General features: G+C 42.1%; 1 protein-coding gene across 1 annotated transcript in view; it reads right to left on the bottom strand.

Moving 5' to 3' along the window:
• OLFM3 (olfactomedin 3) overlaps window positions 1-25,774 on the bottom strand; it is a 245,936-nt gene extending 220,162 nt beyond the window's left edge. The window contains exon 1 of the mRNA XM_056523435.1: window positions 25,201-25,774. Within this exon, the coding sequence (XP_056379410.1) occupies window positions 25,201-25,260 (60 nt within the window). The 5' untranslated portion in view covers window positions 25,261-25,774. The remainder of the gene's footprint in view (window positions 1-25,200) is intronic.
• Window positions 25,775-26,183: the final 409 nt, after the last annotated feature.

The following is a 26,183-nucleotide window of genomic DNA, read 5'->3' as shown; positions in this document are numbered from 1 at the left end:
TACAGTATCTCCCATAAGTGACTCCACCCCTCACATTATATATACAGTATCTCCCATAAGTGAGTCCACCCCTCACATTATATACAGTATCTCCCATAAGTGAGTCCACCCCTCACATTATATATACAGTATATCCCATAAGTGAGTCACCCCTCACATTATATACAGTATCTCCCATAAGTGAGTCCACCCTCACAATTATATATACAGTATCTCCCATAAGTGAGTCCACCCCTCACATTATATATACAGTATCTCCCATAAGTGAGTCCACCCCTCACATTATATATACAGTATCTCCCATAAGTGAGTCCACCCCCTCACATTATATATACAGTATCTCCCATAAGTGAGTCCACCCCTTCACATTATATATACAGTATCTCCCATAAGTGAGTCCACCCCTCACATTATATACAGTATCTCCCATAAGTGAGTCCACCCCTCACATTATATACAGTATCTCCCATAAGTGAGTCCACCCTCACATTATATACAGTATCTCCCATAAGTGAGTCCACCCCCTCACATTATATATACAGTATATCCATAAGTGAGTCCACCCCTCACATTATATATACAGTATCTCCCATAAGTGAGTCCACCCCTCACATTATATATACAGTATCTCCCATAAGTGACTCCACCCCTCACATTATATATACAGTATCTCCCATAAGTGAGTCCACCCCTCACATTATATATACAGTATATCCCATAAGTGACTCCACCCCTCACATTATATATACAGTATCTCCCATAAGTGAGTCCACCCCTCACATTATATATACAGTATATCCCATAAGTGACTCCACCCCTCACATTATATATACAGTATCTCCCATAAGTGAGTCCACTCCCTCACATTATATACAGTATATCCCATAAGTGAGTCCACCCCTCACATTATATATACAGTATCTCCCATAAGTGAGTCCACTCCTCACATTATATATACAGTATATCCCATAAGTGACTCCACCCCTCACATTATATATACAGTATCTCCCATAAGTGACTCCACCCCTCACATTATATATACAGTATCTCCCATAAGTGAGTCCACCCCTCACATTATATATACAGTATATCCCATAAGTGACTCCACCCCTCACATTATATATACAGTATCTCTCATAAGTGAGTCCACCCCTCACATTATATATACAGTATATCCCATAAGTGACTCCACCCCTCACATTATATATACAGTATATCCCATAAGTGACTCCACCCCTCACATTATATATACAGTATCTCCCATAAGTGAGTCCACCCCTCACATTATATATACAGTATCTCCCATAAGTGACTCCACCCCTCACATTATATATACAGTATATCCCATAAGTGAGTCCACCCCTCACATTATATATACAGTATATCCCATAAGTGACTCCACCCCTCACATTATATACAGTATATCCCATAAGTGACTCCACCCCTCACATTATATACAGTATATCCCATAAGTGAGTCCACCCCTCACATTATATATACAGTATATCCAATAAGTGAGTCCACCCCTCACATTATATATACAGTATATCCCATAAGTGACTCCACCCCTCACATTATATATACAGTATCTCCCATAAGTGACTCCACCCCTCACATTATATACAGTATCTCCCATAAGTGAGTCCACCCCTCACATTATATATACAGTATATCCCATAAGTGACTCCACCCCTCACATTATATATACAGTATCTCCCATAAGTGAGTCCACCCCTCACATTATATATATAGTATCTCCCATAAGTGAGTCCACCCCTCACATTATATATACAGTATATCCCATAAGTGAGTCCTCCCCTCACATTATATATACAGTATCTCCCATAAGTGACTCCACCCCTCACATTATATATACAGTATCTCCTGTAAGTGACTCCACCCCTCACATTATATATACAGTATATCCCATAAGTGACTCCACCCCTCACATTATATATACAGTATCTCCCATAAGTGAGTCCACTCCTCACATTATATACAGTATATCCCATAAGTGACTCCACCCCTCACATTATATATACAGTATATCCCATAACTGAGTCCACCCCTCACATTATATATACAGTAATCTCCCATAAGTGAGTCCACCCCTCACATTATATATACAGTATCTCCCATAAGTGAGTCCACCCCTCACATTATATATACAGTATCTCCCATAAGTGAGTCCACCCCTCACATTATATATACAGTATCTCCCATAAGTGAGTCCACCCCTCACATTATATATACAGTATATCCCATAAGTGACTCCACCCCTCACATTATATACAGTATCTCCCATAAGTGAGTCCACCCCTCACATTATATATACAGTATCTCCCATAAGTGAGTCCACCCCTCACATTATATATACAGTATCTCCCATAAGTGACTCCACCCCTCACATTATATATACAGTATCTCCCATAAGTGAGTCCACCCCTCACATTATATATACAATATATCCCATAAGTGAGTCCACCCCTCACATTATATACAGTATCTCCCATAAGTGAGTCCACCCCTCACATTATATATACAGTATCTCCCATAAGTGAGTCCACCCCTCACATTATATATACAGTATCTCCCATAAGTGAGTCCACCCCTCACATTATATATATAGTATATCCCATAAGTGACTCCACCCCTCACATTATATATACAGTATATCCCATAAGTGAGTCCACCCCTCACATTATATATACAGTATATCCCATAAGTGAGTCCATTCCTCACATTATATATACAATATCTCCCATAAGTGACTCCACCCCTCACATTATATACAGTATATCCCATAAGTGACTCCACCCCTCACATTATATACAGTATCTCCCATAAATGAGTCCACCCCTCACATTATATATACAGTATCTCCCATAAGTGAGTCCACCCCTCACATTATATATACAGTATATCCCATAAGTGACTCCACCCCTCACATTATATATACAGTATATCCCATAAGTGACTCCACCCCTCACATTATATATACAGTATCTCCCATAAGTGACTCCACCCCTCACATTATATATACAGTATCTCCCATAAGTGAGTCCACCCCTCACATTATATATACAGTATATCCCATAAGTGACTCCACCCCTCACATTATATATACAGTATCTCCCATAAGTGAGTCCACCCCTCACATTATATATACAGTATATCCCATAAGTGACTCCACCCCTCACATTATATATACAGTATATCCCATAAGTGACTCCACCCCTCACATTATATACAGTATCTCCCATAAGTGAGTCCACCCCTCACATTATATATACAGTATCTCCCATAAGTGAGTCCACCCCTCACATTATATATACAGTATCTCCCATAAGTGAGTCCACCCCTCACATTATATATACAGTATCTCCCATAAGTGAGTCCACCCCTCACATTATATATATAGTATATCCCATAAGTGACTCCACCCCTCACATTATATATACAGTATATCCCATAAGTGAGTCCACCCCTCACATTATATACAGTATCTCCCATAAGTGAGTCCACCCCTCACATTATATATATAGTATATCCCATAAGTGTCTCCACCCCTCACATTATATATACAGTATCTCCCATAAGTGAGTCCACCCCTCACATTATATACAGTATCTCCCATAAGTGAGTCCACTCCTCACATTATATATACAATATCTCCCATAAGTGAGTCCACCCCTCACATTATATATACAGTATATCCCATAAGTGACTCCACCCCTCACATTATATATACAGTATCTCCCATAAGTGACTCCACCCCTCACATTATATATACAGTATCTCCCATAAGTGAGTCCACCCCTCACATTATATATACAGTATATCCCATAAGTGAGTCCACCCCTCACATTATATATACAGTATATCCCATAAGTGACTCCACCCCTCACATTATATACAGTATATCCCATAAGTGACTCCACCCCTCACATTATATACAGTATATCCCATAAGTGACTCCACCCCTCACATTATATATACAGTATATCCCATAAGTGACTCCACCCCACACATTATATATATAAAGTATCTCCCATAAGTGAGTCCACCCCTCACATTATATATACAGTATATCCCATAAGTGAGTCCACCCCTCACATTATATACAGTATCTCCCATAAATGAGTCCACCCCTGACGTTATATATACAGTATATACCATAAGTGACTCCACCCCTCACATTATATATACAGTATCTCCCATAAGTGCGTCCACCCCTCACATTATATATACAGTATCTCCCATAATTGAGTCCACCCCTCACATTATATATACAGTATATCCCATAAGTGAGTCCACCCCTCACATTATATATACAGTATATCCCATAAGTGAGTCCACCCCTCACATTATATATACAGTATATCCCATAAGTGAGTCCACCCCTCACATTATATACAGTATCTCCCATAAGTGAGTCCACCCATCACATTATATACAGTATCTCCCATAAGTGACTCCACCCCTCACATTATATACAGTATCTCCCATAAGTGAGTCCACCCCTCACATTATATATACAGTATCTCCCATAAGTGACTCCACCCCTCACATTATATACAGTATCTCCCATAAGTGAGTCCACCCCTCACATTATATATACAGTATATCCCATAAGTGAGTCCACCCCTCACATTATATACAGTATATCCCATAAGTGACTCCACCCCTCACATTATATATACAGTATATCCCATAAGTGAGTCCACCCATCACATTATATACAGTATCTCCCATAAGTGACTCCACCCCTCACATTATATACAGTATCTCCCATAAGTGAGTCCACCCCTCACATTATATATACAGTATCTCCCATAAGTGACTCCACCCCTCACATTATATACAGTATCTCCCATAAGTGAGTCCACCCCTCACATTATATATACAGTATATCCCATAAGTGAGTCCACCCCTCACATTATATATACAGTATATCCCATAAGTGACTCCACCCCTCACATTATATACAGTATATCCCATAAGTGACTCCACCCCTCACATTATATATACAGTATATCCCATAAGTGACTCCACCCCTCACATTATATATACAGTATATCCCATAAGTGAGTCCACCCCTCACATTATATATACAGTATATCCCATAAGTGACTCCACCCCTCACATTATATATACAGTATATCCCATAAGTGAGTCCACCCCTCACATTATATATACAGTATCTCCCATAAGTGACTCCACCCCTCACATTATATACAGTATCTCCCATAAGTGAGTCCACCCCTCACATTATATACAGTATCTCCCATAAGTGAGTCCACCCCTCACATTATATATACAGTATATCCCATAAGTGAGTCCACCCATCACATTATATACAGTTTATCCCATAAGTGACTCCACCCCTCACATTATATACAGTATCTCCCATAAGTGAGTCCACCCCTCACATTATATATACAGTATATCCCATAAGTGACTCCACCCCTCACATTATATATACAGTATCTCCCATAAGTGACTCCACCCCTCACATTATATATACAGTATCTCCCATAAGTGACTCCACCCCTCACATTATATATACAGTATCTCCCATAAGTGACTCCACTCCTCACATTATATATACAGTATCTCCCATAAGTGACTCCACCCCTCACATTATGTATACAGTATATCCCATAAGTGACTCCACCCCTCACATTATATATACAGTATCTCCCATAAGTGAGTCCACCCCTCACATTATATATACAGTATCTCCCATAAGTGAGTCCACCCCTCACATTATATATACAGTATCTCCCATAAGTGATCCACCCCTCACATTATATATACAGTATATCCCATAAGTGACTCCACCCCTCACATTATATATACAGTATCTCCCATAAGTGAGTCCACCCCTCACATTATATATACAGTATATCCCATAAGTGAGTCCACCCCTCACATTAAATATACAGTATATCCCATAAGTGACTCCACCCCTCACATTATATCTACAGTATATCCCATAAGTGAGTCCACCCCTCACATTATATATACAGTATATCCCATAAGTGACTCCACCCCTCACATTATATACAGTATATCCCATAAGTGACTCCACCCCTCACATTATATACAGTATATCCCATAAGTGACTCCACCCCTCACATTATATATACAGTATATCCCATAAGTGAGTCCACCCCTCACATTATATACAGTATATCCCATAAGTGACTCCATCCCTCACATTATATACAGTATATCCCATAAGTGACTCCACCCCTCACATTATATACAGTATCTCCCATAAGCGAGTCCACCCCTCACATTATATATACAGTATATCCCATAAGTGACTCCACCCCTCACATTATATATACAGTATCTCCCATAAGTGAGTCCACTCCTCACATTATATATACAGTATCTCCCATAAGTGAGTCCACCCCTCACATTATATACAGTATCCCCAGGACCAGCGCTTCCGCTAGGCAAGCCAGGCAGCCGCCTAGGGCGCACTGCTGCCTGGGGTGAAACCGTCCGTCTTCCTTATGCAGAGACTGAGCCAGGAAAACGCTGGATCACTTGTGCACTATTCAATTGTGAATTGCTGCGCCCCTTGTATGGTGCCCCCTGCTGGCCACCTGTCATCTGCTGCACCCACTGTAGGCGCAGCTCCGGAAGTCGAGCTGCGGATCTGGGTGAGGGAAGGCGATTTGGGAGCAAGACGTGTTGTCTGCCAGTACTTCGGGCAGGGCTGGTGCAAGGATTTTTGCCACCCTAGATGAAAGCTAGTTTTGCCACCCCTTGACCCCCCCCCCCCTGCCTACTGGGGGACACACTTTAACAAAAACTCTGCTCGTGTAATCTCCTTACTACTGGGGTGACACACTGTAACAAACCTCCTCCTCATATAATCTCCTTACTACTGGGGTGACACACTGTAACAAACCTCCTCCTCATGTAATCACCTTACTACTGGGGTGACACACTGTAACAAACCCCCTTCTCATGTAATCTCCTTACTACTGGGGTGACACACTGTAACAAACCCCCTCTTCATGTAATCTCCTTACTACTGGGGTGGGGGTGGGGGGTGGACACACTGTAACAAATCTCCTCCTCATGTAATCTCCTTACTACTGGGGGGGGGGGGGGAGACACACTGTAACAAACCTCCTCCTCATGTAATCTACTTACTACTGGGGGGGGGGGAGACACACTGTAACAAACCTCCTCCTCATGTAATCTCCTTACTACTGGGGTGACACACTGTAACAGACCTCCTCCTCATGTAATCTCCTTACTACTGGAGTGACACACTGTAACAAACCTCCTCCTCATGTAATCTACTTACTACTGGGGGGGGGGGGGGGAGACACACTGTAACAAACCTCCTCCTCATGTAATCTCCTTACTACTGGGGTGACACACTGCAACAAACCTCCTTCTCATGTAATCTCCTTACTACTGGGGTGACACACTGTAACAGACCTCCTCCTCATGTAATCTCCTTACTACTGGGGTGACACACTGTAACAACCCCCTCCTCATGTAATCTACTTACTACTGGGGGGGGGGGGGGGAGACACACTGTAACAAACCTCCTCCTCATGTAATCTCCTTACTACTGGGGTGACACACTGTAACAGACCTCCTCCTCATGTAATTTCCTTACTACTGGAGTGACACACTGTAACAACCCCCTCCTCGTGTAATCTCCTTACTACTGGGGTGACACACTGTAACAACCCCCTCCTCGTGTAATCTCCTTACTACTGGGGTGACACACTGTAACAACCCCCTCCTCATGTAATCTCCTTACCACTCACGCACTATGGCCTCCACCTTTCTGGAGGAACACAAGTGACGACCCCTCAGCAAATACCTGGCGGCAGCGATGTCCCATCACACCTGGTAAATTGGCTGAGCGGGCTGTCACTTGCGCTCGTCCAAGAAGGTGGGAGGCAGAGCGTGCGGAGGATGGGTAAGTAAACAGGGCCTCATACAGGAGCTCACGGGGGTCCCAGCGGTTGGGGTCCCTGTAGATAGGGGATTAGTGTATGATAAATTCAGTTCCATATATTCCAAAAATAATTTGAAAGACAACAACAACAAACAATGAGAACAATAAAGCAACGGGGCATCTGCCCTCCGCTTCGTTTTGACATCAAACCCATTTTGCAAATGCAGAAAACAAAGAATGAACCTTATGCACACAGGCGGTGTGTGCGCACGGATTTCTTCCGTCAGCCATTGGAACAGACCATGTAATTGGCTCCCGGTAAGTGACCTGATCCGCTATCAGGACCAAATCAATACAATCGCTTCTCATATCTATTCATTTTAATATTCCGCACCGCTATGGCTGGGAATCTGCCTTCTCTCTCCAATGTTCCGAGCTTAATGCTAAACTTGTGCAGTCTTGCATTTCAGGAGCCGAAAACAAGCGCTTGCTTTGTATTTCCTAGTGAAATGTTGAAGGGTAGGTGGTAAAATGTCACATTAGGACCTTATTTACAGAAATTCATGACGGACATAATACAGGATAATGGAATAAATGGATTAAAATCGTCTTGGCATGAAATGAATATAAGTAGATCAATTAGAATGGGCAGCCGGTGGGAAGAAGGAGCCCAGGCTTGTTCAGGCGGGCACAGGCGGGCACAGGCATGCTGGACACTCATGGGGGACGACAAGTACTAAAGCTTCAGACAACGCTAAGTAGATGGATGAACCCAACATCAGGGGTTTTCAACTAGTCTGTAAAACTACAACTCCCAGCCAGGACTGGTACAAACATTTTTGCCACCCTACACATAAGCTAATTTTGCCTCCCTTGTCCATTGGCTTACCCTTTGACACACCTGGGATGACACACTGTAACAAACCACCTCCTCATGTAATCACCTTACTACTGGGGTGACACACTGTAACAAACCCCCTCCTCATGTAATCACCTTACTACTGAGGTGACACACTGTAACAAACCCCCTCCTCATGTAATCACCTTACTACTGGGGTGACACACTGTAACAATCCTCCTCCTCATGTAATCTCCTTACTATTGGGGTGACATACTGTAACAATCCTCCTCCTCATGTAATCTCCTTACTATTGGGGTGACATACTGTAACAAACCTCCTCCTCATGTAATCTCCTTACTACTGGGGTGACACACTGTAACAAACCCCCTCCTCATGTAATCACCTTACTACTGGGGTGACACACTGTAACAAACCTCCTCCTCATGTAATATCCTTACTACTGGGGTGACACACTGTAACAAACCTCCTCCTCATGTAATCACCTTACTACTGGGGTGACACACTGTAACAAACCTCCTCCTCATGTAATCACCTACTACTGGGGTGACACACTGTAACAAACCTCCTCCTCCTCATGTAATCTCCTTACTACTGGGGTGACACACTGTAACAAACCTCCTCCTCATAAAATCATCTTACTACTGGGGTGACACACTGTAACAAACCTCCTCCTCATGTAAACTCCTTACTACTGGGGTGACACACTGTAACAAACCTCCTCCTCATCCTCCTCATGTAATCTCCTTACTACTGGGGTGACACACTGTAACAAACCTCCTCCTCATAAAATCATCTTACTACTGGGGTGACACACTGTAACAAACCTCCTCCTCATGTAATCTCCTTACTACTGGGGTGACACACTGTAACAAACCTCCTCCTCATGTAATCTCCTTACTACTGGGCGACACACTGTAACAAACCCACTCCTCATGTAATTACCTTACTACTGGGTGACACACTGTAACAAACCCACTCCTCATGTAATCTCCTTACTACTGGGTGACACGCTGTAACAAACCCACTCCTCATGTAATCTCCTTACTACTGGGTGACACACTGTAACAAACCCACTCCTCATGTAATCACCTTACTACTGGGAGACACACTGTAACAAACCCACTCCTCATGTAATCATCTTACTACTGGGGTGACACACTGTAACAAACCTCCTCCTCATGTAATCTCCTTACTACTGGGGTGACACACTGTAACAAACCTCCTCCTCATGTAATTATCATAATATTGGGGTGACACACTGTAACAAAACCCCTCCGTATGTAATTATCATTTTATTGGGGTGACACACATATGGGTGGGTCTAGCTTTCTTGTGTAGTGCAGAGCAGCACCCCCCATCAGGAGGGTGCTCTAAGGGGCTGCCTATTTTGCCTATAGGAAGAGCCTGCCCTGTCCAGGCAAGCTGGGAGTTGTGGTTTTGCAACATCTGGAGGCACCCTGGTTTAGAAACACTGCCCTAGAGCAGTGGTCTCCAACCTGCGGACCTCCAGATGTTGCAAAACTACAACTCCCGGCATGTCCGGACAGCCAACGGCTGTCCGGGCATGCTGGGAGTTGTAGTTTTTTGCAACATCTGCAGATCCACAGGTTGAAGACCACTGCCCTAGAGGTTTTCTCCACAGGGGTGTTTCCTCTTCTATGTGCTGGAGGATGACTCTTTGTGAGTTAAGGCTTTGCCGTTGGCCGTCCGGGCATGCTGGAAGTTGTAGTTTTGCAACAGCTGGAGGTACACCGGCTAGGAAACACCGCCCTACATACTCAATTTCTCAGTGTATTCTCATCACTTTATTTTACATTCTGTATTGTATCAATTTAGCATTTTACGCATCTCGAATAGTCCTATCTGTCATCGCCTCAAATGCACAAATATTTCATGTAAAGGGGGTTGCAAAAAAAAACAACACAAATTATAATAATTCAGATACTAGGTACAACTTGTCTGCACTTAGGAGAGCGCCCCCTGCTGTTTCCTGCGCACTCGTCTTGCTGAAGGCAGAGATAACATCAATTTCTACATCCCTGGGAAGACGCTGACAAATTAGTCTTGACAAACTATTACAGATTATTCCTACACGTTCATCTGCCGTGCCATGGGGGGTGCCATATATTGTTTAGGAATCTGTTTTACATAAGCATAATTAACCCCTACCTCGCTCTATATAAATGCAGCATCCTATAGTCATCTCAAGTTGTTTTACATGATAACTTCTGAGGGGTACAGATACATTCACCCTTATGTTTCCTTGAATTATTCAAACTTAGCAGCTTCCCCCCCCCCCCCCCCCCCCCCAAACCAACACCAAACCTTAAAGGGGTATTCCAGGCCAAAACTTTTTTTTATATATCAACTGGCTCTGGAAAGTTAAACAGATTTGTAAATTACTTTGATTAAAAAATCTTAATCCTTGCAATAGTTATTAGCTTCTGAAGTTGAGTTGTTTCTTTCTGTCTAACTGCTTTCTGATGACTCGCGTCCCGGGAGCTGTGCAGTTCCTATGGGGATATTCTCCCATCATGCACAGCTCCTGGGACGTGACATCATCATTGAGCAGTTAGACAGAAAACTTCAGAAGCTAATAACTATTGGAAGGATTAAGATTTTTTTTATAGAAGTAATTTACAAATCTGTTTAACTTTCCAGTTGATATATAAAAAAAAGTTTTTGCCTGGAATACCCCTTTAAAGGGGTACTCCGCTGCCCTCCGCTCCCCAGTGTCCGGAAGTTTATTGTTCCGAATGCTGTGTGCGGGCTTCCGTGTTCAGGGCCGCCCCTTTAGCACCTCGGCCCTTGATAAAGCCGGTTACGGCCGGCGAAACGTCGGGGGTTTGTCTGTGTGTACCTTTTAATAGCAGCATTGGGACAGGATAACATAAAGAGAACTGAATAAAAGGAAAATAATCCTATAAAGTTGAGATCACCTCGGAAATAGAGGGATCCCCTTAATTAAAATGGGAATATAATAATTAAAACCCGAAACTGAACCAATGACTGTGGTTTTAATCCACATTAATTTTGTTTTCTCAAAAATCACTTTTTAATTTAGAAGAATAAAAGGTTACATTTTAAATTTAGGGTTCCCGAGTTTGGGAAATTAGTCCCAGGAGGGCGCAAGCCTGAGTGGGAATTTGAGATTAATGCAGGGCCGCCCCTCGTGACGTCACACCCGCCCCCTCAACGAAAGTCTATGGGAAGGGGCGTCGCGCCCCCTTCCCATAGACTTTCGTTGAGGGGGGAAGGGCGTGACGTCACAAGGGGCGGCCCTGAACACGGAAGCCCGCACACAGCGTTCGGAACAATAAACTTCCGGACGCTGGGGAGCGGAGCTCTGGAAGCAGGGCAGCTGAGTACCCCTTTAAGCGTAGGTTGTGTTTGGTATTACAACTCAGCTCCATTCATTTTGATGGAACTGAGCTGCAGTACCACACACAACCTGAGGAAAGGGGTGGTGCTTTCTGGAAAAAAAAAAAACAGCTATGAGTTTTTAATACTGGATAAAATGTACCTGTCATATTACAGACAAAACAAATGCATCTATATGTTACTAACTAGACCATGCCGATGCTTTTCATGTCTTTTTTTTATGTGTCTAGCTTCTGTATTTGGCTCACAAATACCTTTGTTCTGCTGCTCACTCATTCTGACACCCACTGCTCAGAAAGGGGCGTGTCCAAGGCAAGCAGTGAGCCCGCCCTCACTCACCATGCATTCACTTCCCCCCTGAGTCTGCTGTGCTGTGCTGGGTCTCTTCATCCAATCACTGCAGGCTGCTCTGTAACCCCCTCCTCTCTGTTTTCATGCTGCAGTCTGATAAGACAGTAGTGAGCACAGAAGTGTACTGGTCCTGCCCTCACTTCCTGGACTTTGTCCCAGCCCGTTCTTTAGCTGGGACAAAGATGATACTGCAGCCAGACAAGATTATGTTCTGGATGGTATGGGGACCCCTAGTGGTCTTTTATTTATAAGCTATGATTTTTATAAAATGGGGATAATTTTTCTAGGAAGTATATTAGAAAGGTTAAGGTTTTGCCAAGATGTACAACATGTAAAAAGTTTTTGATTCTGACAGTGCCCATTTAGGAATTCCAACTTTTCATAATACAAATTCAATACAATATCACGACATGTTAGCAAAACCCACAACTGGCTGCACTGCCCATCACAACCACTGGGTGGCAACACAGATCCACACATGTTGCATAAACATCTCCTGACAGAGCGTCACAAAATCATGTTTGTCTTCTAAGCTTGTGATCTTATGACAGACATTTTGGGATATGATGAGACATGAGGAAAGGTAAGTAATGGTACATATGTATATGTCAAATAATATAGTATTAGATTTCCTCTACAGGTGCATAGCTAGGCAGAAATTGTTTTTAGATTGGCGCAACATACAGCATTGTGACCATTTTTGGTGTTTTTCATAATTCTAAATGTTTTTGTTTGTGCCTTTTAACAATAATTTTTTAAGCATTTTTTTTTTCATATGCAGATGCTTTTTTATTATCTGTGGTGCATTACTTTACAATAATAATAATAATAATAATAATAATAATAATAATAATAATAATACAATAATAAATAATAATATGAATATCAATATCAATAATAATACAATAACAATAAAAATAAATAATAATAATAATAATACAATAATAAATAACATTAACAATAATACAATAACAATAAATAATAATTATAATTATAATAATAATTATATTAGTTGATAATAATATGTATTATTATTATTTTTATTTTTTATTATTATTAGAGTTGAGCAAACTTACAGTAAATTCAATTTGTCACGAACTTCTCGGCTCGGCAGTTGATGACTTATCCTGCATAAATTAGTTCAGCTTTCCGGTGCTCCGGTGGGCTGGAAAAGGTGGATACAGTCCTAAGAAAGAGTCTCCTAGGACTGTATCCACCTTTTCCTGCCCACCGGAGCACCAGAAAGCTGAACTAATTTATGCAGGATAAGTCATCAACTGCCGAGCCGAGAAGTTCGTGACGAATCGAATTTACTGTAAGTTCGCTCATCTCTAATTATTATTATCATTATTACATTGCATTGACATTGTTGCATTTTCTAACATTTCTTGGAATATTTTTTTCTTCTTCTTGCATTTTTAACATAGACTTAGGAGACGCCGCAAAAAAAAAAAATCACTTTTTTGGTTGCAAAGTAGAAGAGGGGGAAAGAAACATTAAAAATGCATGAAAACACCCAGATTTTCCAGAAGTAGATTTAGGTAATAAATAAATAGACTTTTTTTGTTAGTAACAGAAGAGCATCATTTAATGACTTATTATTACTGCATTTATTTTTATTTATAATTTTAGGAGGGAAAAAAATTATTCTTGACGCTAGAGGCCGGAGGAGTGTAATGTTTATACCAGACGTCATAAGGGTAAGGCAATGGTCCCCGACGAAGCATAAGTATGCAAATTAGCTCCAGGAAAAAAAACTGCTCTCTGGTGCCACCTATTGGAGGTAGAGTCTCAGGAGACCAGTGTTTTCCAAACAGTGTGTCCCCAGCTGTTGCAAAACTACAACTCCCAGCATGCCCGGACAGCCGAAGGCTGTCCGGGCATGCTGAAAGTTGTAGTTTTGCAACAGCTGTGGACACACTGTTTGAAAAACATAGCAATAGAACAAAGCTCTACCCATTAAAGACGTTTGATCTCCGCTTGGCAATCTCCATTATCCCCTCTGACCTCTATAAAAGGCCTCTCTCCCTGCAGACCGGCATCTTCCTCTGTACTGATGAGGGGCAAGATAACTGTCTCTTCCTCTTGGAGGAGATTCTGGTTTGACTTATAATCCCTAGTCATGTTTCAAGGCTCTCTAAAATGGGTGGAGTATTGACTTGACATGGAAACTACCACCACTAGGTGGCACTAAAGAGCTGACTTTATTTTTTTCTGCAGGAAAGTTACTTTGCAAAAAGATGCCATGGAAACAAATACAGGCTACATACAATCTGTATACTTCTCCAGGACAAAAAAAAAAATCAGAGGCGTGACTTAAAAATTTGGGGCCCCAATCTATAAATCTCATTTATAGAATTGGTCTACTCCTAGAGGAAAAACAGACCTCATGAGGCCCTCAGGCTCTTGGTCCTGGGTGCAACCCTCTGCACCCCCGATGTTTACCCCCTACTCATACTTTACATGGGGAGCATTCCCAATAATCGGATGCATGATGGTTCCTAAAAATTGATGATACAGGGGGCAGGGGCAACTGCTGAAGCCCCAATAACTATACCATTGTCATTTTTTTTTTAAATACATACAGATGTAGCAGAGTTAACGGTGAGACTTAAAGGGGTTATCCAGGAAAAAACTATTTTTTCATATATCAACTGGTTCCAAAAAGTTAAACAGATTTGTAAATGACTTCTATTATTGAATCTTAATCCTTTCAGTACTTTTTAGCTGCTGAAGTTGAGTTGTTCTTTTCTGTCTAAGTGCTCTCTGAGGACACCTGTCTCGGGAACTGTCCAGAGTAGAAGCAAATCCCTATAGCAAACCTCCTCTACTCTGTGCAGTTCCTGAGACAAGTAGAGATGTCAGCAGAGAGCACTGTTGCCAGACAGAAAAGAACAACTCAACTTCAGCAGCTGATAATTATTGGAAGGATTAAGGCTTTTTAATAGAAGTAATTTAGCCAGTTGATTTATAAAAAAAAAATGTTTTTTCCTGGATAACCCCTTTAATGGGTTAATACAATATTCCGCTATCACTCTGTTAACTCAGCTCAATCTGTACCTTTCTGTACCTGTACCTGCTTTAAAGGGAAAACACTAGAAAACATTATTTTTTAAATGAACTGGTGCCAAAAAGTTAAACAGATTTGTAAATCACTTCTATTAAAAAAATCTTGATCCTTCCTGTACTTATCAGCTGCTATATGCTCCACAGGAAGTTTTTTCTTTTTGAATTTCCTTTCTGTCCATTTTAGGAACTGTCCAGAGCAGGATAGGTTTTCTATGAGGATTTGCTCCTACTATGGACAGTTCCTAAAATGGACAGAAAGGAAATTCAAAGAGAAAAGAACTTCCTGTGGATCATACAGCAACTGATAAATACTGGAAGGATTAAGATTTTTAAATAGAAGTAATTTACATATCTGTTTAACTTTCTGGCACCAGTTGATTTAAAAGAAAATGTTTTCCAGTGGAGTATCCCTTTAACACATTTAGTTAATGTGATATGACTCTAAATTAACTCTGCTACATCTGTCCCTCTTATGCAAGTCTATGCGCATACAGATGTAGCAGAATAAACAGTCAGACTTAGTGCATTACCACACCCATTAAAGGCTCTTCCACCCACTATTAAAGGGGTAGTCCAATATAAGAGAAACACTATATATATATATATATATATATATATATATATATATATATATATTTATATATGTATTTTTTTTTTTTTTTTGCAAAAACAGCACCACTCCTGTCCACAGGTTGTGTGTAGTACTACAGCTCAGTTACATCTACTTCAGTGGAGCTGAGCTGCAATACCACACAGAACCAGTGGACAGGAGTGGCGCTGGTTTTGCAAAAAAAAAAAAAAAAAGAAGCAGCGTTTCTCTAATACTGGAACATTTCTTTAACTCTGCTACATCTCTATAGGTGTGCCCAACCTTACCATTCCTATTGGCTTGTTATCTCCATATTATTTTTTGTGTGAAAAATAAGCATAATTTTGTAATACTCTGTCGGGAGCTGTTTATACTGTATATGTCTAGATGTGACCACCCAGTGGTCGTGATGTGAATTGCATTCGGCCCAGAATTATGATAATGAATTAATTTTGTATTATGAGAATTCAGAATCCTTTACAAATTGTACTGAGAGGTAAGGGTGGGCACACCTGTATAATGACCAATATGTGTGAAGGAATGCCCAATACGGTTGTGGAATATCTTCTTTTATGTGAAAATGCAACTGGACGCCCTTTATTGTTAAAGGACATAGAAGATTGAAGGCTTAATAAACTAGAAATGGCAAATAGGGCAAAATTAACCTATCAAAGCAAAACTTAGTCCAGCCAACAGATGGCGCCGACATGAAGACAAATTGGAGGCAGAACAGGTCACTTTATGGACTGCTAGAAAATATTTATCAGCTTGATAACTATAAATATGTAGAGCTCACAATGCCTAGAAACTTTGAGGCAATATATTACAGACTAGGGTAGGTGTTTAGGTAGGTAGGTAGATAGATAGATACAGGAGTCAAGTCCTGGGGAAAAAAAGTGTAGGAACTCACGAAAGATTTCCACTTAAAGGGTTACTCCGCTCCTCAGCGTCCGGAACATTGAGTTCCTAACACTGTGTGCGGGCTTCCGTGTTCACGCCCGCCCCCCTGGTGACATCACGCCCCGTCATGTGACATCACATCCCACCCCCTCAATGCAAGTCTATTGGAGGGGGCGTAATACCCGTAGCGTCCCCTTTCCATAGACTTTCATTGAGGAGGCGGGCTATGACATCACGAGGGGGCGGGCGTGAACACGGAAGCCCACACACAGCGTTCGGAACTCAATGATCAGGATGCTGGGGAGCGGAGTAACCCTTTAAAGGGGTACTCCACCCCTAGACATCTTATCCAATATCCAAAGGATAGGGGATAAGATGTCTGACCGCAGGGGTCCCGCCGATGGGGACCCCCGCATTCTCCCTGCTGCACCCGGAATTCAGTTAGAGCGTGCAGCGCCGGAGGCTTGTGACGTCACTCCCCTTCCCATAGATATGCATTGGCTGTGATGTCCCCCTTCCCCAGTCATTCGGCACGGAGTGAAGTTCCCTCCATGCACCGGATGTCTCGGGTGCTGCAGCTGAGATCGCAGGGGTCCTCAGCAGTGGGACCCCGCAATCAGACATCTTATCTAGAGGCGGAGTCCCCCTTTAAGATGTCTAGGGGTGGAGTACCCCTTTGAGGGCTGGTCCTGCAGGACTCCTGCTAATGGGAACTGTGTTCCTGCTGTGGAAAAAGTGCAGGAACTCTGTTCCCATGAGTTCATGCAGGACTTGAACCCTGGATAGATATGAGATAAATAGATAGATAGATAGATAGATATGAGATAGATAGATAGATAGATAGGTATGAGATAGATGGACAGACAGATAGATATGAGATAGATAGATATATATGAGGTAGATAGATAGATAGATAGATAGATATGAGATAGATAGGTAGAATATAGATAGATAGATAGATAGATAGATATGAGATAGATAGATATATATGAGGTAGATAGATAGATAGATATGAGATAGATAGGTAGAATATAGATAGATAGATAGATAGATAGATATGAGATAGTTAGATAGATATGAGATAAATAGATAGATATGAGATAAATAGATAGATAGATATAAGATAGATAGATAGATAGATAGATAGATAGATAGATATGAGATAGATAGATAGATAGATATGAGATAGATAGATAGATAGATAGATATGAGATAGATAGATAGATAAATATGAGATAGATAGATAGATATGAGATAGATAGATAGAGAGATAGATATGAGATAGATAGATAGATAGATAGATATGAGATAGATAGATAGATATGAGATAGATAGATAGATAGATAAAGAGATAGATAGATAGATAGATAGATAGATAGATATGAGATAGATAGATAGATAGATAGAGAGATACATAGATAGATATGAGATAGATAGATAGATAGATAGATAGAGAGATAGATAGATAGATATATATGAGATAGATAGATAAATAGCTTTACTATAAGCCACCTGCATGCCTGCGTTTTCCTTACGTTTTCTTTAGTAATGCCTTCAGAACATCTATAGACGAACCGCTCTGTGAAATCAAAGACTATTGGAAAAAACTTTACATTGAGCTCACGGAGAACATACAAGAAATGTTTTCACATGAACAGACCCAGAAAGTCGATGTCCAAGGTGACCTGAATGTGAAGATATTAGAAGGATATATCACGGATCACTAGGTGAGATATGTAACCATAGAACAACGCAAAGTGCAGGCTCCTCCCACACAACACGCAACGCAGCTCCAAGTCTTTTCATTGAACCAATTTCTTCAACTAAAAAAATCAACGTGCAAATAAATCTCGGTCTTTAAGGTGAACATTACTTTATTTTTACATTTTTTGTATGTACAGCATGTCTGGAACGCCCGACACTGACTGTGTCCTTGTGGACTATCCTCTCCCAGCACTGTGGGATTCAAGAAGCCAGACTTGACTTGAGACTGAACTAAGATGAAACATGATAAAAGCTATTTGATATCAAAACATTTCCCAACATAGTTTCCTTGTCATAAAGGATTACTTGACTGATGTAGCAGAGCTGACTTTGTCAATTTATCTCTTTAGGGGAGACACAATCTGCAGTCCTATGTATATATATATATATATATATATATATATATATATATATACAGTGACCCCCTGACCTACGATGGTCCCGACATACGATCATTTCAACATACGATCACTCTCAGAGGCCATCGCATGTTGAAGGCAGCCTCAACATACGATGCTTTTGTATGTCGGGGCCATCGCATAAACGGCTATCCGGCAGCGCAGACTGCTTCAGCTGCCTCCGGATAGCCGTTTACGGTGCCCCGTGTGGTCCGTTGACGATCACTTACCTGTCCTCGGGGCTCCGGCGCGTCCTCTTCGGGATCCCCTGCATCATCGGCGCTCTCCATCGTCATCATCACGTCGCTGCGCACGCTATCCAGTCATCCAATAGGAGCGGCGTGCGTAGCGATGTGATGGCGGCGACGGAGAGCGCGGATGCCGGGGAAGCAGAGGCCTTGCCGGAGCGTCGGGGACACCTCGGGGACGCGGCGACAGCGATGGAAGGCGACATCCAGGGCAGCGGTGACGAGCGGTGACGGTCCGGAGCGGCGGGGACAGGTGAGTACAACTTCCTCTAACAGTGGTCTACAAGCTGCGGACCTCCAGATGTTGCAAAACTACAACACCCAGCATGCCCGGACAGCCAACGGCTGTCCGGGCATGCTGGGTGTTGTAGTTTTGCAACATCTGGAGGTCCGCAGGTTGTAGACCACTGTCCTATACTTTACATTGCACTGATCCCTCAACATCCGATGGTTTCAACATACGATGGTCCATTTGGAACGGATTACCATCGTATGTTGAGGGACTACTGTATGTGTATATATATATATACATATATATATATATATATATATATATATATATCAAAGGCTGACTTGTGAGTCGCTCACCCTGTGCACGCCCTCCTCGCCACCTGTGCCGTAGACCGGCCGGTACCGCCTCCGGCTGCTCACTTGTGAAGGAAAGAACAAGGTCCGGCACTAGGTTGCAGGTAAAAACTTCTTATTTCTTTATTTGAAGATTCTGCAGTACAGGGTAGAAAGTCTGACGCGTTTCGCTAAAGAGCTTAATCGTAGACTCCGATTAAGCTCTTTAGCGAAACGCGTCAGCCTTTCTACCCTGTACTGCAGAATCTTCAAATAAAGAAATAAGAAGTTTTTACCTGCAACCTAGTGCCGGACCTTGTTCTTTTCTTTATATATATATATATATATATATATATATATATATATATATACACATTTTATATACAAATAATAGAATACATATTGACAAACTTATAAGCATGATTGTAACAGCTGACATAGGAAAATAAACAATTTTTTTAGCAAAAAAAAAAAAAAAAAACACCTGGTTGATCTAGTTCGTCCTTATATTGTGTTTATCTTTAGGACAGATATCTGGTAACTGCGGAATCACATCTGCTAGAATATTATGCCAAACATCAACTACTCTCTTTCTGACAATATAAAGGCAAATGTAGCAAAGGTCAGATGCAAACGGCCTCTAATAAACACATACAGCCTCAATCCCTTAGTGTTTCCCATCCAGGGTGCCTTCAGCTGTTGCAAAACTACAACTCCCAGCAAGCCTGGACAGCCAACGGCAAATCCTCAATTCACATGGAGTCATTCTCCAGCACACAGAAGAGGGAAAAAAACCCTGTGGAGGAAACCTCTAGGGTGGTGTTTCCCAACCAGTGTGCCTCCAGCTGTGCCAATGGCTGTCCAGGAATGCTGGGAGTTGTAGCTTTGCAACAGCTGGAGGCACACTGGTTGGGAAACACTGCAATACAAAAGGAAAAAAAAAACCCTGTGGAGGAAAGCTCAAGACAGTGTTTCCCAACCAGGGTGCCTCCAGCTGTTGCAACACTACAACTCCCAGCATGCCCGGACAGCCAAAGGCTGTCCAGGCATGCTGGGAGTTGTAGTTTTGCAACAGCCGGAGGCACACTGGTTGGGAAACACTGCAATACAAATGGAAAAAAGGACAGAGTTTCCCAACCAGGGTGCCTCCAGCTGTTGCAAAACTACAACTCCAAACATGCCAGGACAGCCAACGGCAAATCCTCAATTCACAAGGAGTCATCCTCCAGCACACAGAAGAGGAAAACAAACCCTGTGGAGGAAACCTCTATGGTGGTGTTTCCCAAGCGGTGTGCCTCCAGCTGTTGCAAAACTACAACTCCCAGCATGTCCGGACAGCCAACAGCAAATCCTCAATTCACAAGGAGTCATCCTCCAGCACACAGAAGAGGAAAACAAATCCTGTGGAGGAAACCTCTAGGGTGGTGTTTTCCAAGCGGTGTGCCTCCAGCTGTTGCAAAACTACAACTCCCAGCATGCCTGGACAGCCGAAGGCTGTACGAGCATGCTGAGAGTTGTAGCTTTGCAATAGCCAGAGGCACACTGGTTGGGGAAAAAAAACCTGAGGAGGAAACCTCAAGGGAAACACTGCCTTTCGGCTATCCAGGCATGCTGGGAGTTGTAGTTTTGCAACACGTTGGAGGCATATAGGTTTGGAAAACACTTCTCTAGGTGGGCTCTTTATCTCCAATCCCTGGTCAGAATTGCACCAATCTTCCAAACGATGCCATTCCCTAAAATGTTTCTTTTTTTTTTTACTAACATTAAGGGTACATTCCCACACGGCGTATTTGCTGCGTATTTGCTGCTGCGTATTTTATTTTCTATGTTGAAGTCAATGGGTAGGAAAATACGCAGCACCAAATACGCAGCAAATACGCAGCAAAATACGCCGTGTGGGAACGTACCCTTAGGATTACTATGCAAGCACACACACACTCTGAAGGCTCCAGCAGATTATTTCTATAACAGATGTGCAAAAATAAGTAAAAAACCAAAATCTGCTTCACGAATGAACATCAATGTAAAAAATAAAATAAAAAATGCCCAAAAACCCTGTCCTATTACCAATGCAAATCCATTCCCCATCTCTTTATAGCCCCCATAACCTAAGCGGGCGATTAATATGTATGCATTATAAATACGGATATCTACAGGCGCGCGCGCAGACATTTACAAGTAATCACGGTAAGGCTGGGTTCACACCACGTTTTTGCGGTACAGTTCCCGTATACGCTTTCAATGTGAAAACCGTACGGAACCGTATTGAAAACCGTATGCATTGACTCTCCATTGAAAACTGTATGTAAAAGATGCATCCGGTTGTGTCCATTTTGCTTATACGGTTTTGTCCGTTTTTTTTTTCCATACCCAAAACTATTGCCTACCACGGTTTCTGGTCCGGTGAAAAACCGTATTAAACCGTATACGTTTTATTTATTTATTTTTAACATGGGAGTCAATGGGAACCGTAGAGAACCGTATGTGCAATACGGCACCATACGATTTTTGACTTTGCACAGTTTTTTTTTCTTGGATTTTCAATCAAACAAGTGAAACTTTATGCAGTGAAAAGTTAAAAAAGTATAAATTTTTTTTTCTTAAAAAAACAGATGCAACCGAACATCATTTTTCATAACGTATAGGGGTTAAAATTTGTACACACGTTTGGATACAGCGTAGTCCGGGTTCGAGGAATCCGTTTTTCATCAAAAACCTTATATGGGAACTGTATTGCAAAAACGTGGTGTGAACCCAGCCAAAGAAACAACGACACACAGGGGCACGGGGAACAACCCATATCCATGCATCACGCAGTCTGTAAGACAATGCACTGGGGACTGGGACAGGAGATTCATGGATTTATCCTAAATAATAAATAAATGAATAAAAAATGGGGCTTGAGTCTAATAGGATTTTACATGCACCAGGGGTGGCAGGAATTACCTGTTTACCCAAAATGCTGCATCACATCAAATCCACTACCACTCTTCTGTATCCATTACCGATATATATATATATATATATATATATATATATATATATATATATGTATATATATATTTATATATATATATATTATTATTATTTTTTTTTTTTTTCATTACTGTGGTGGGACGGTTCAAGCTATTTGGCCGCCAAATTGCAAGCTAAGTATCTCACTATTTCATTATTGCACCATAGCTGAATAGCTTCTCATGTTGCATCTATATACTCATGTTTTATCTATATCTTATATATATATATATATATATATATATATATATATATATATATATATATATATAATTATTATTTCATTACCAATCTATGATATCCATTGTGTGTATATATATATATATATATATATATATATATATATATATATTTTTTTTTTTTCCCCAGGACCACCATGCATTTAGTTAAACATTACAGATCCTTGACTCCAAATCCTAAGCCCATTACACTTCATTAAGATGTCGTTAGACTTCCACAACGCCAAAAAAAAAAAAAAAAAGAGACTGCGCATCTTTCTACCTTTCAGCAGCCCTAGAGTGCTTTGCCCCCTTTTGACCTAATACCATGCCAGCTCTAGACACCGACAGACACCAAGGATCTGGCATTTTGTCTAAAGTCCAAAAAGAGGGCTGAGAGAGGGAGCGAGGAGGATTAGTTGGCATTCTGCTTTGGTGTGAAATCCAGCAGGGTTCTGGCCATCCTCCAGCCCGGAGCAGTAAACACATTGGAGCATGGTAATGCTGCTGTCAGGAGCAGTTTTCCTCAGCTATCTATTGCTTTCACTGGGAAGTTCTTTTTGGGGTTGTGCTGGACCCGGCTTCCCTACAAGCCTGATCCATTAAAGTTCTTCTAGCCTGGTTCCTTCTTAGGTTCCTTCCCTTCTCTGCAATGGGTACTGGACACATGCCTGATCCATCCCAGACCCCTCATCTGATCACCCAAAAAACAAAAGCCAAATACCTAGACCAGCAGGGACCTGCACAGCTTGACTAGAAAGGGGGCTTGAGCCCCTGCCCTTTTGATGTTCCTCCTAAACGTACCCTGGGCACTGCTGGGTAGTCTGGCATTATTTTTTGGGCATTTATATAAATAATGATGATAAGTGACCTTTTTTTCCCCATTTCAGCCCCTGCCCTTTTGATGTTCCTCCTAAATGTACCCTGGGCACTGCTAGGTAGTCTGGCATTATTTTTGAGCCCTTGCCCTTTTGATGTTCCCCCTAAACGTACCCTGGGCACTGCTAGGTAGTCTGGCATTATTTTTGGGGCATTTATATAATTATGATAAGTGACTTTTTTTTTTTTCTTCCCATTTCAGCCCCTGCCCTTTTGATGTTCCTCTTAAAAGTACCCTGGGCAGTGATGGGTAGTCTGGCATTATTTTTGGGGCATTTATATAATTATGATAAGTGACCTTTTTTTTTTTCATTTTTTTTTTTTTTACATTTCAGCCCCTGCCTTTTGATGTTCCTCTTAAAAGTACTCTGGGCACTGCTGGGTAGTCTGGCATTATTTTTTGGGCATTTATATAAATAATGATGATAAGTGACCTTTTTTTTTTTCCATTTCAGCCCCTGCCCTTTTGATGTTCCTCTTAAAAGTTCCCTGGGCACTGCTGGGTAGTCTGGCATCGTTTTTGGGGCATTTATATAATTATGATAAGTGACCTTTTTTTTTTTTTTTTTTTTTTACATTTCAGCCCCTGCCCTTTTGATGTTCCTCTTAATAGTACCCTGGGCACTGCTGGGTAGTCTGGCATTATTTTGTGGGCATTTATATAAAATATGATAAGTGACCTTTTTTTTTTCCCCATCTCCCAAAATATCTGTGCACATCCCTGTAGACTAGTGCTTCTCAACCAGGGTGCCTCCAGCTGTGGCAAAACTACAATTCCCAGCATGCCCGGACAGCCGAAGGCTGTCCGGGCATGCTGGGAATTGTAGTTTTGCCACAGCTGGAGGCACCCTGGTTGGAAAAACACAGCTCTAGACAGTGCCAGTCACAGCAGTACATGCAATGATCTGTGCCACACTGGATGGATGGAGCATGGCATTAAGTCATATAGCATCTACAAGCAGAATCTGGTGGTGGTGGTAGTTGTTGGGGTGGTGGTGGACCCCAGCTAGTTCACTGTACCTGAGAAGGATCCAGCAGAGCCAGGAGGGCTAGGACGAGGATGTTCGGAGGAGTCTGCATTGTGCTGCTCCCCTGTCTGGCCAACACATCAGCACTGATCGCTGCTGAACATCCTGCGCTGTCCCTGGTGCTGATCCAGCAGCCAAAGTTTGGAGCCCAGCAGAAGGAGAGAAGAGGAGAAGGAGGAGGAGAAGCTTCTACAAGAGGTGCTCAGACCCGGGCTACGGATGTGACATCACCAAAAAAAAAGCCTCTGGGGGGTCCTGCTGGCATCTGATTTTGGGGGTGTATCTTCAGGTAGGTACCCCAGAAATAAAGGAGCAGGGTGATGGCACAGGTGCTTATGTCCTCCTCATCTCACAGGAGTCCATGCATGCTCCTCAGGCTCTGCACTGCCGGTCCTGAGAAAGTCCTCAGCCCAGAACCCACCTCGTCCTGGAGCCCGAGCACTGACAGTCTGCAGAGAAGAGCTGCTCCCGCCGCCTGTGCTGGGGATTGTCTCCACTACACAGAGGATGACGGAGGGGAGGGGAGGGTGTCTCCGGGGGGTGTCACACTGCAGAGAGAGGCACGGGCACTGCAACACTGCAAGGGTTAACAGGCAGGCAGAGGAGGATGGACAGAAAGGGGTTAATGGTAGAAGCAGCCGCTGTGTGTGTGGAGGGGGGGGGGGGGGGGGGGGGGGAGAGATGTGTCTGAGGAGAGGAGGAGAGGAGGGAGGAGAAGACTGTACATCAACCTGTTACCTTACAGACCCAGAGGACACCTGAGAGGCCTGAAAGGTGTCTGTCTATCAATCATTATCTGTCTATCAATTATTATCTATCCATCTATATCTATCAATCATTCTATCTATATCTATCCATCTATATCTATCAATCATTATCTATCTATATCTATCCATCTCATATCTATCTATCTCATATCTATCTATCTGTCTATCAATCATTAGTTATCTATATCATGTCTATCTCATATCTATC

The sequence above is a fragment of the Hyla sarda genome, chromosome 6 (genome assembly GCF_029499605.1).
Source record: "Hyla sarda isolate aHylSar1 chromosome 6, aHylSar1.hap1, whole genome shotgun sequence".
In the NCBI taxonomy this organism is placed as follows: Eukaryota; Metazoa; Chordata; class Amphibia; order Anura; family Hylidae; genus Hyla; species Hyla sarda.
The sequence above is the reverse complement of the archived record's forward strand: the minus strand, read 5'-3'. Positions and strand labels throughout refer to the sequence as shown.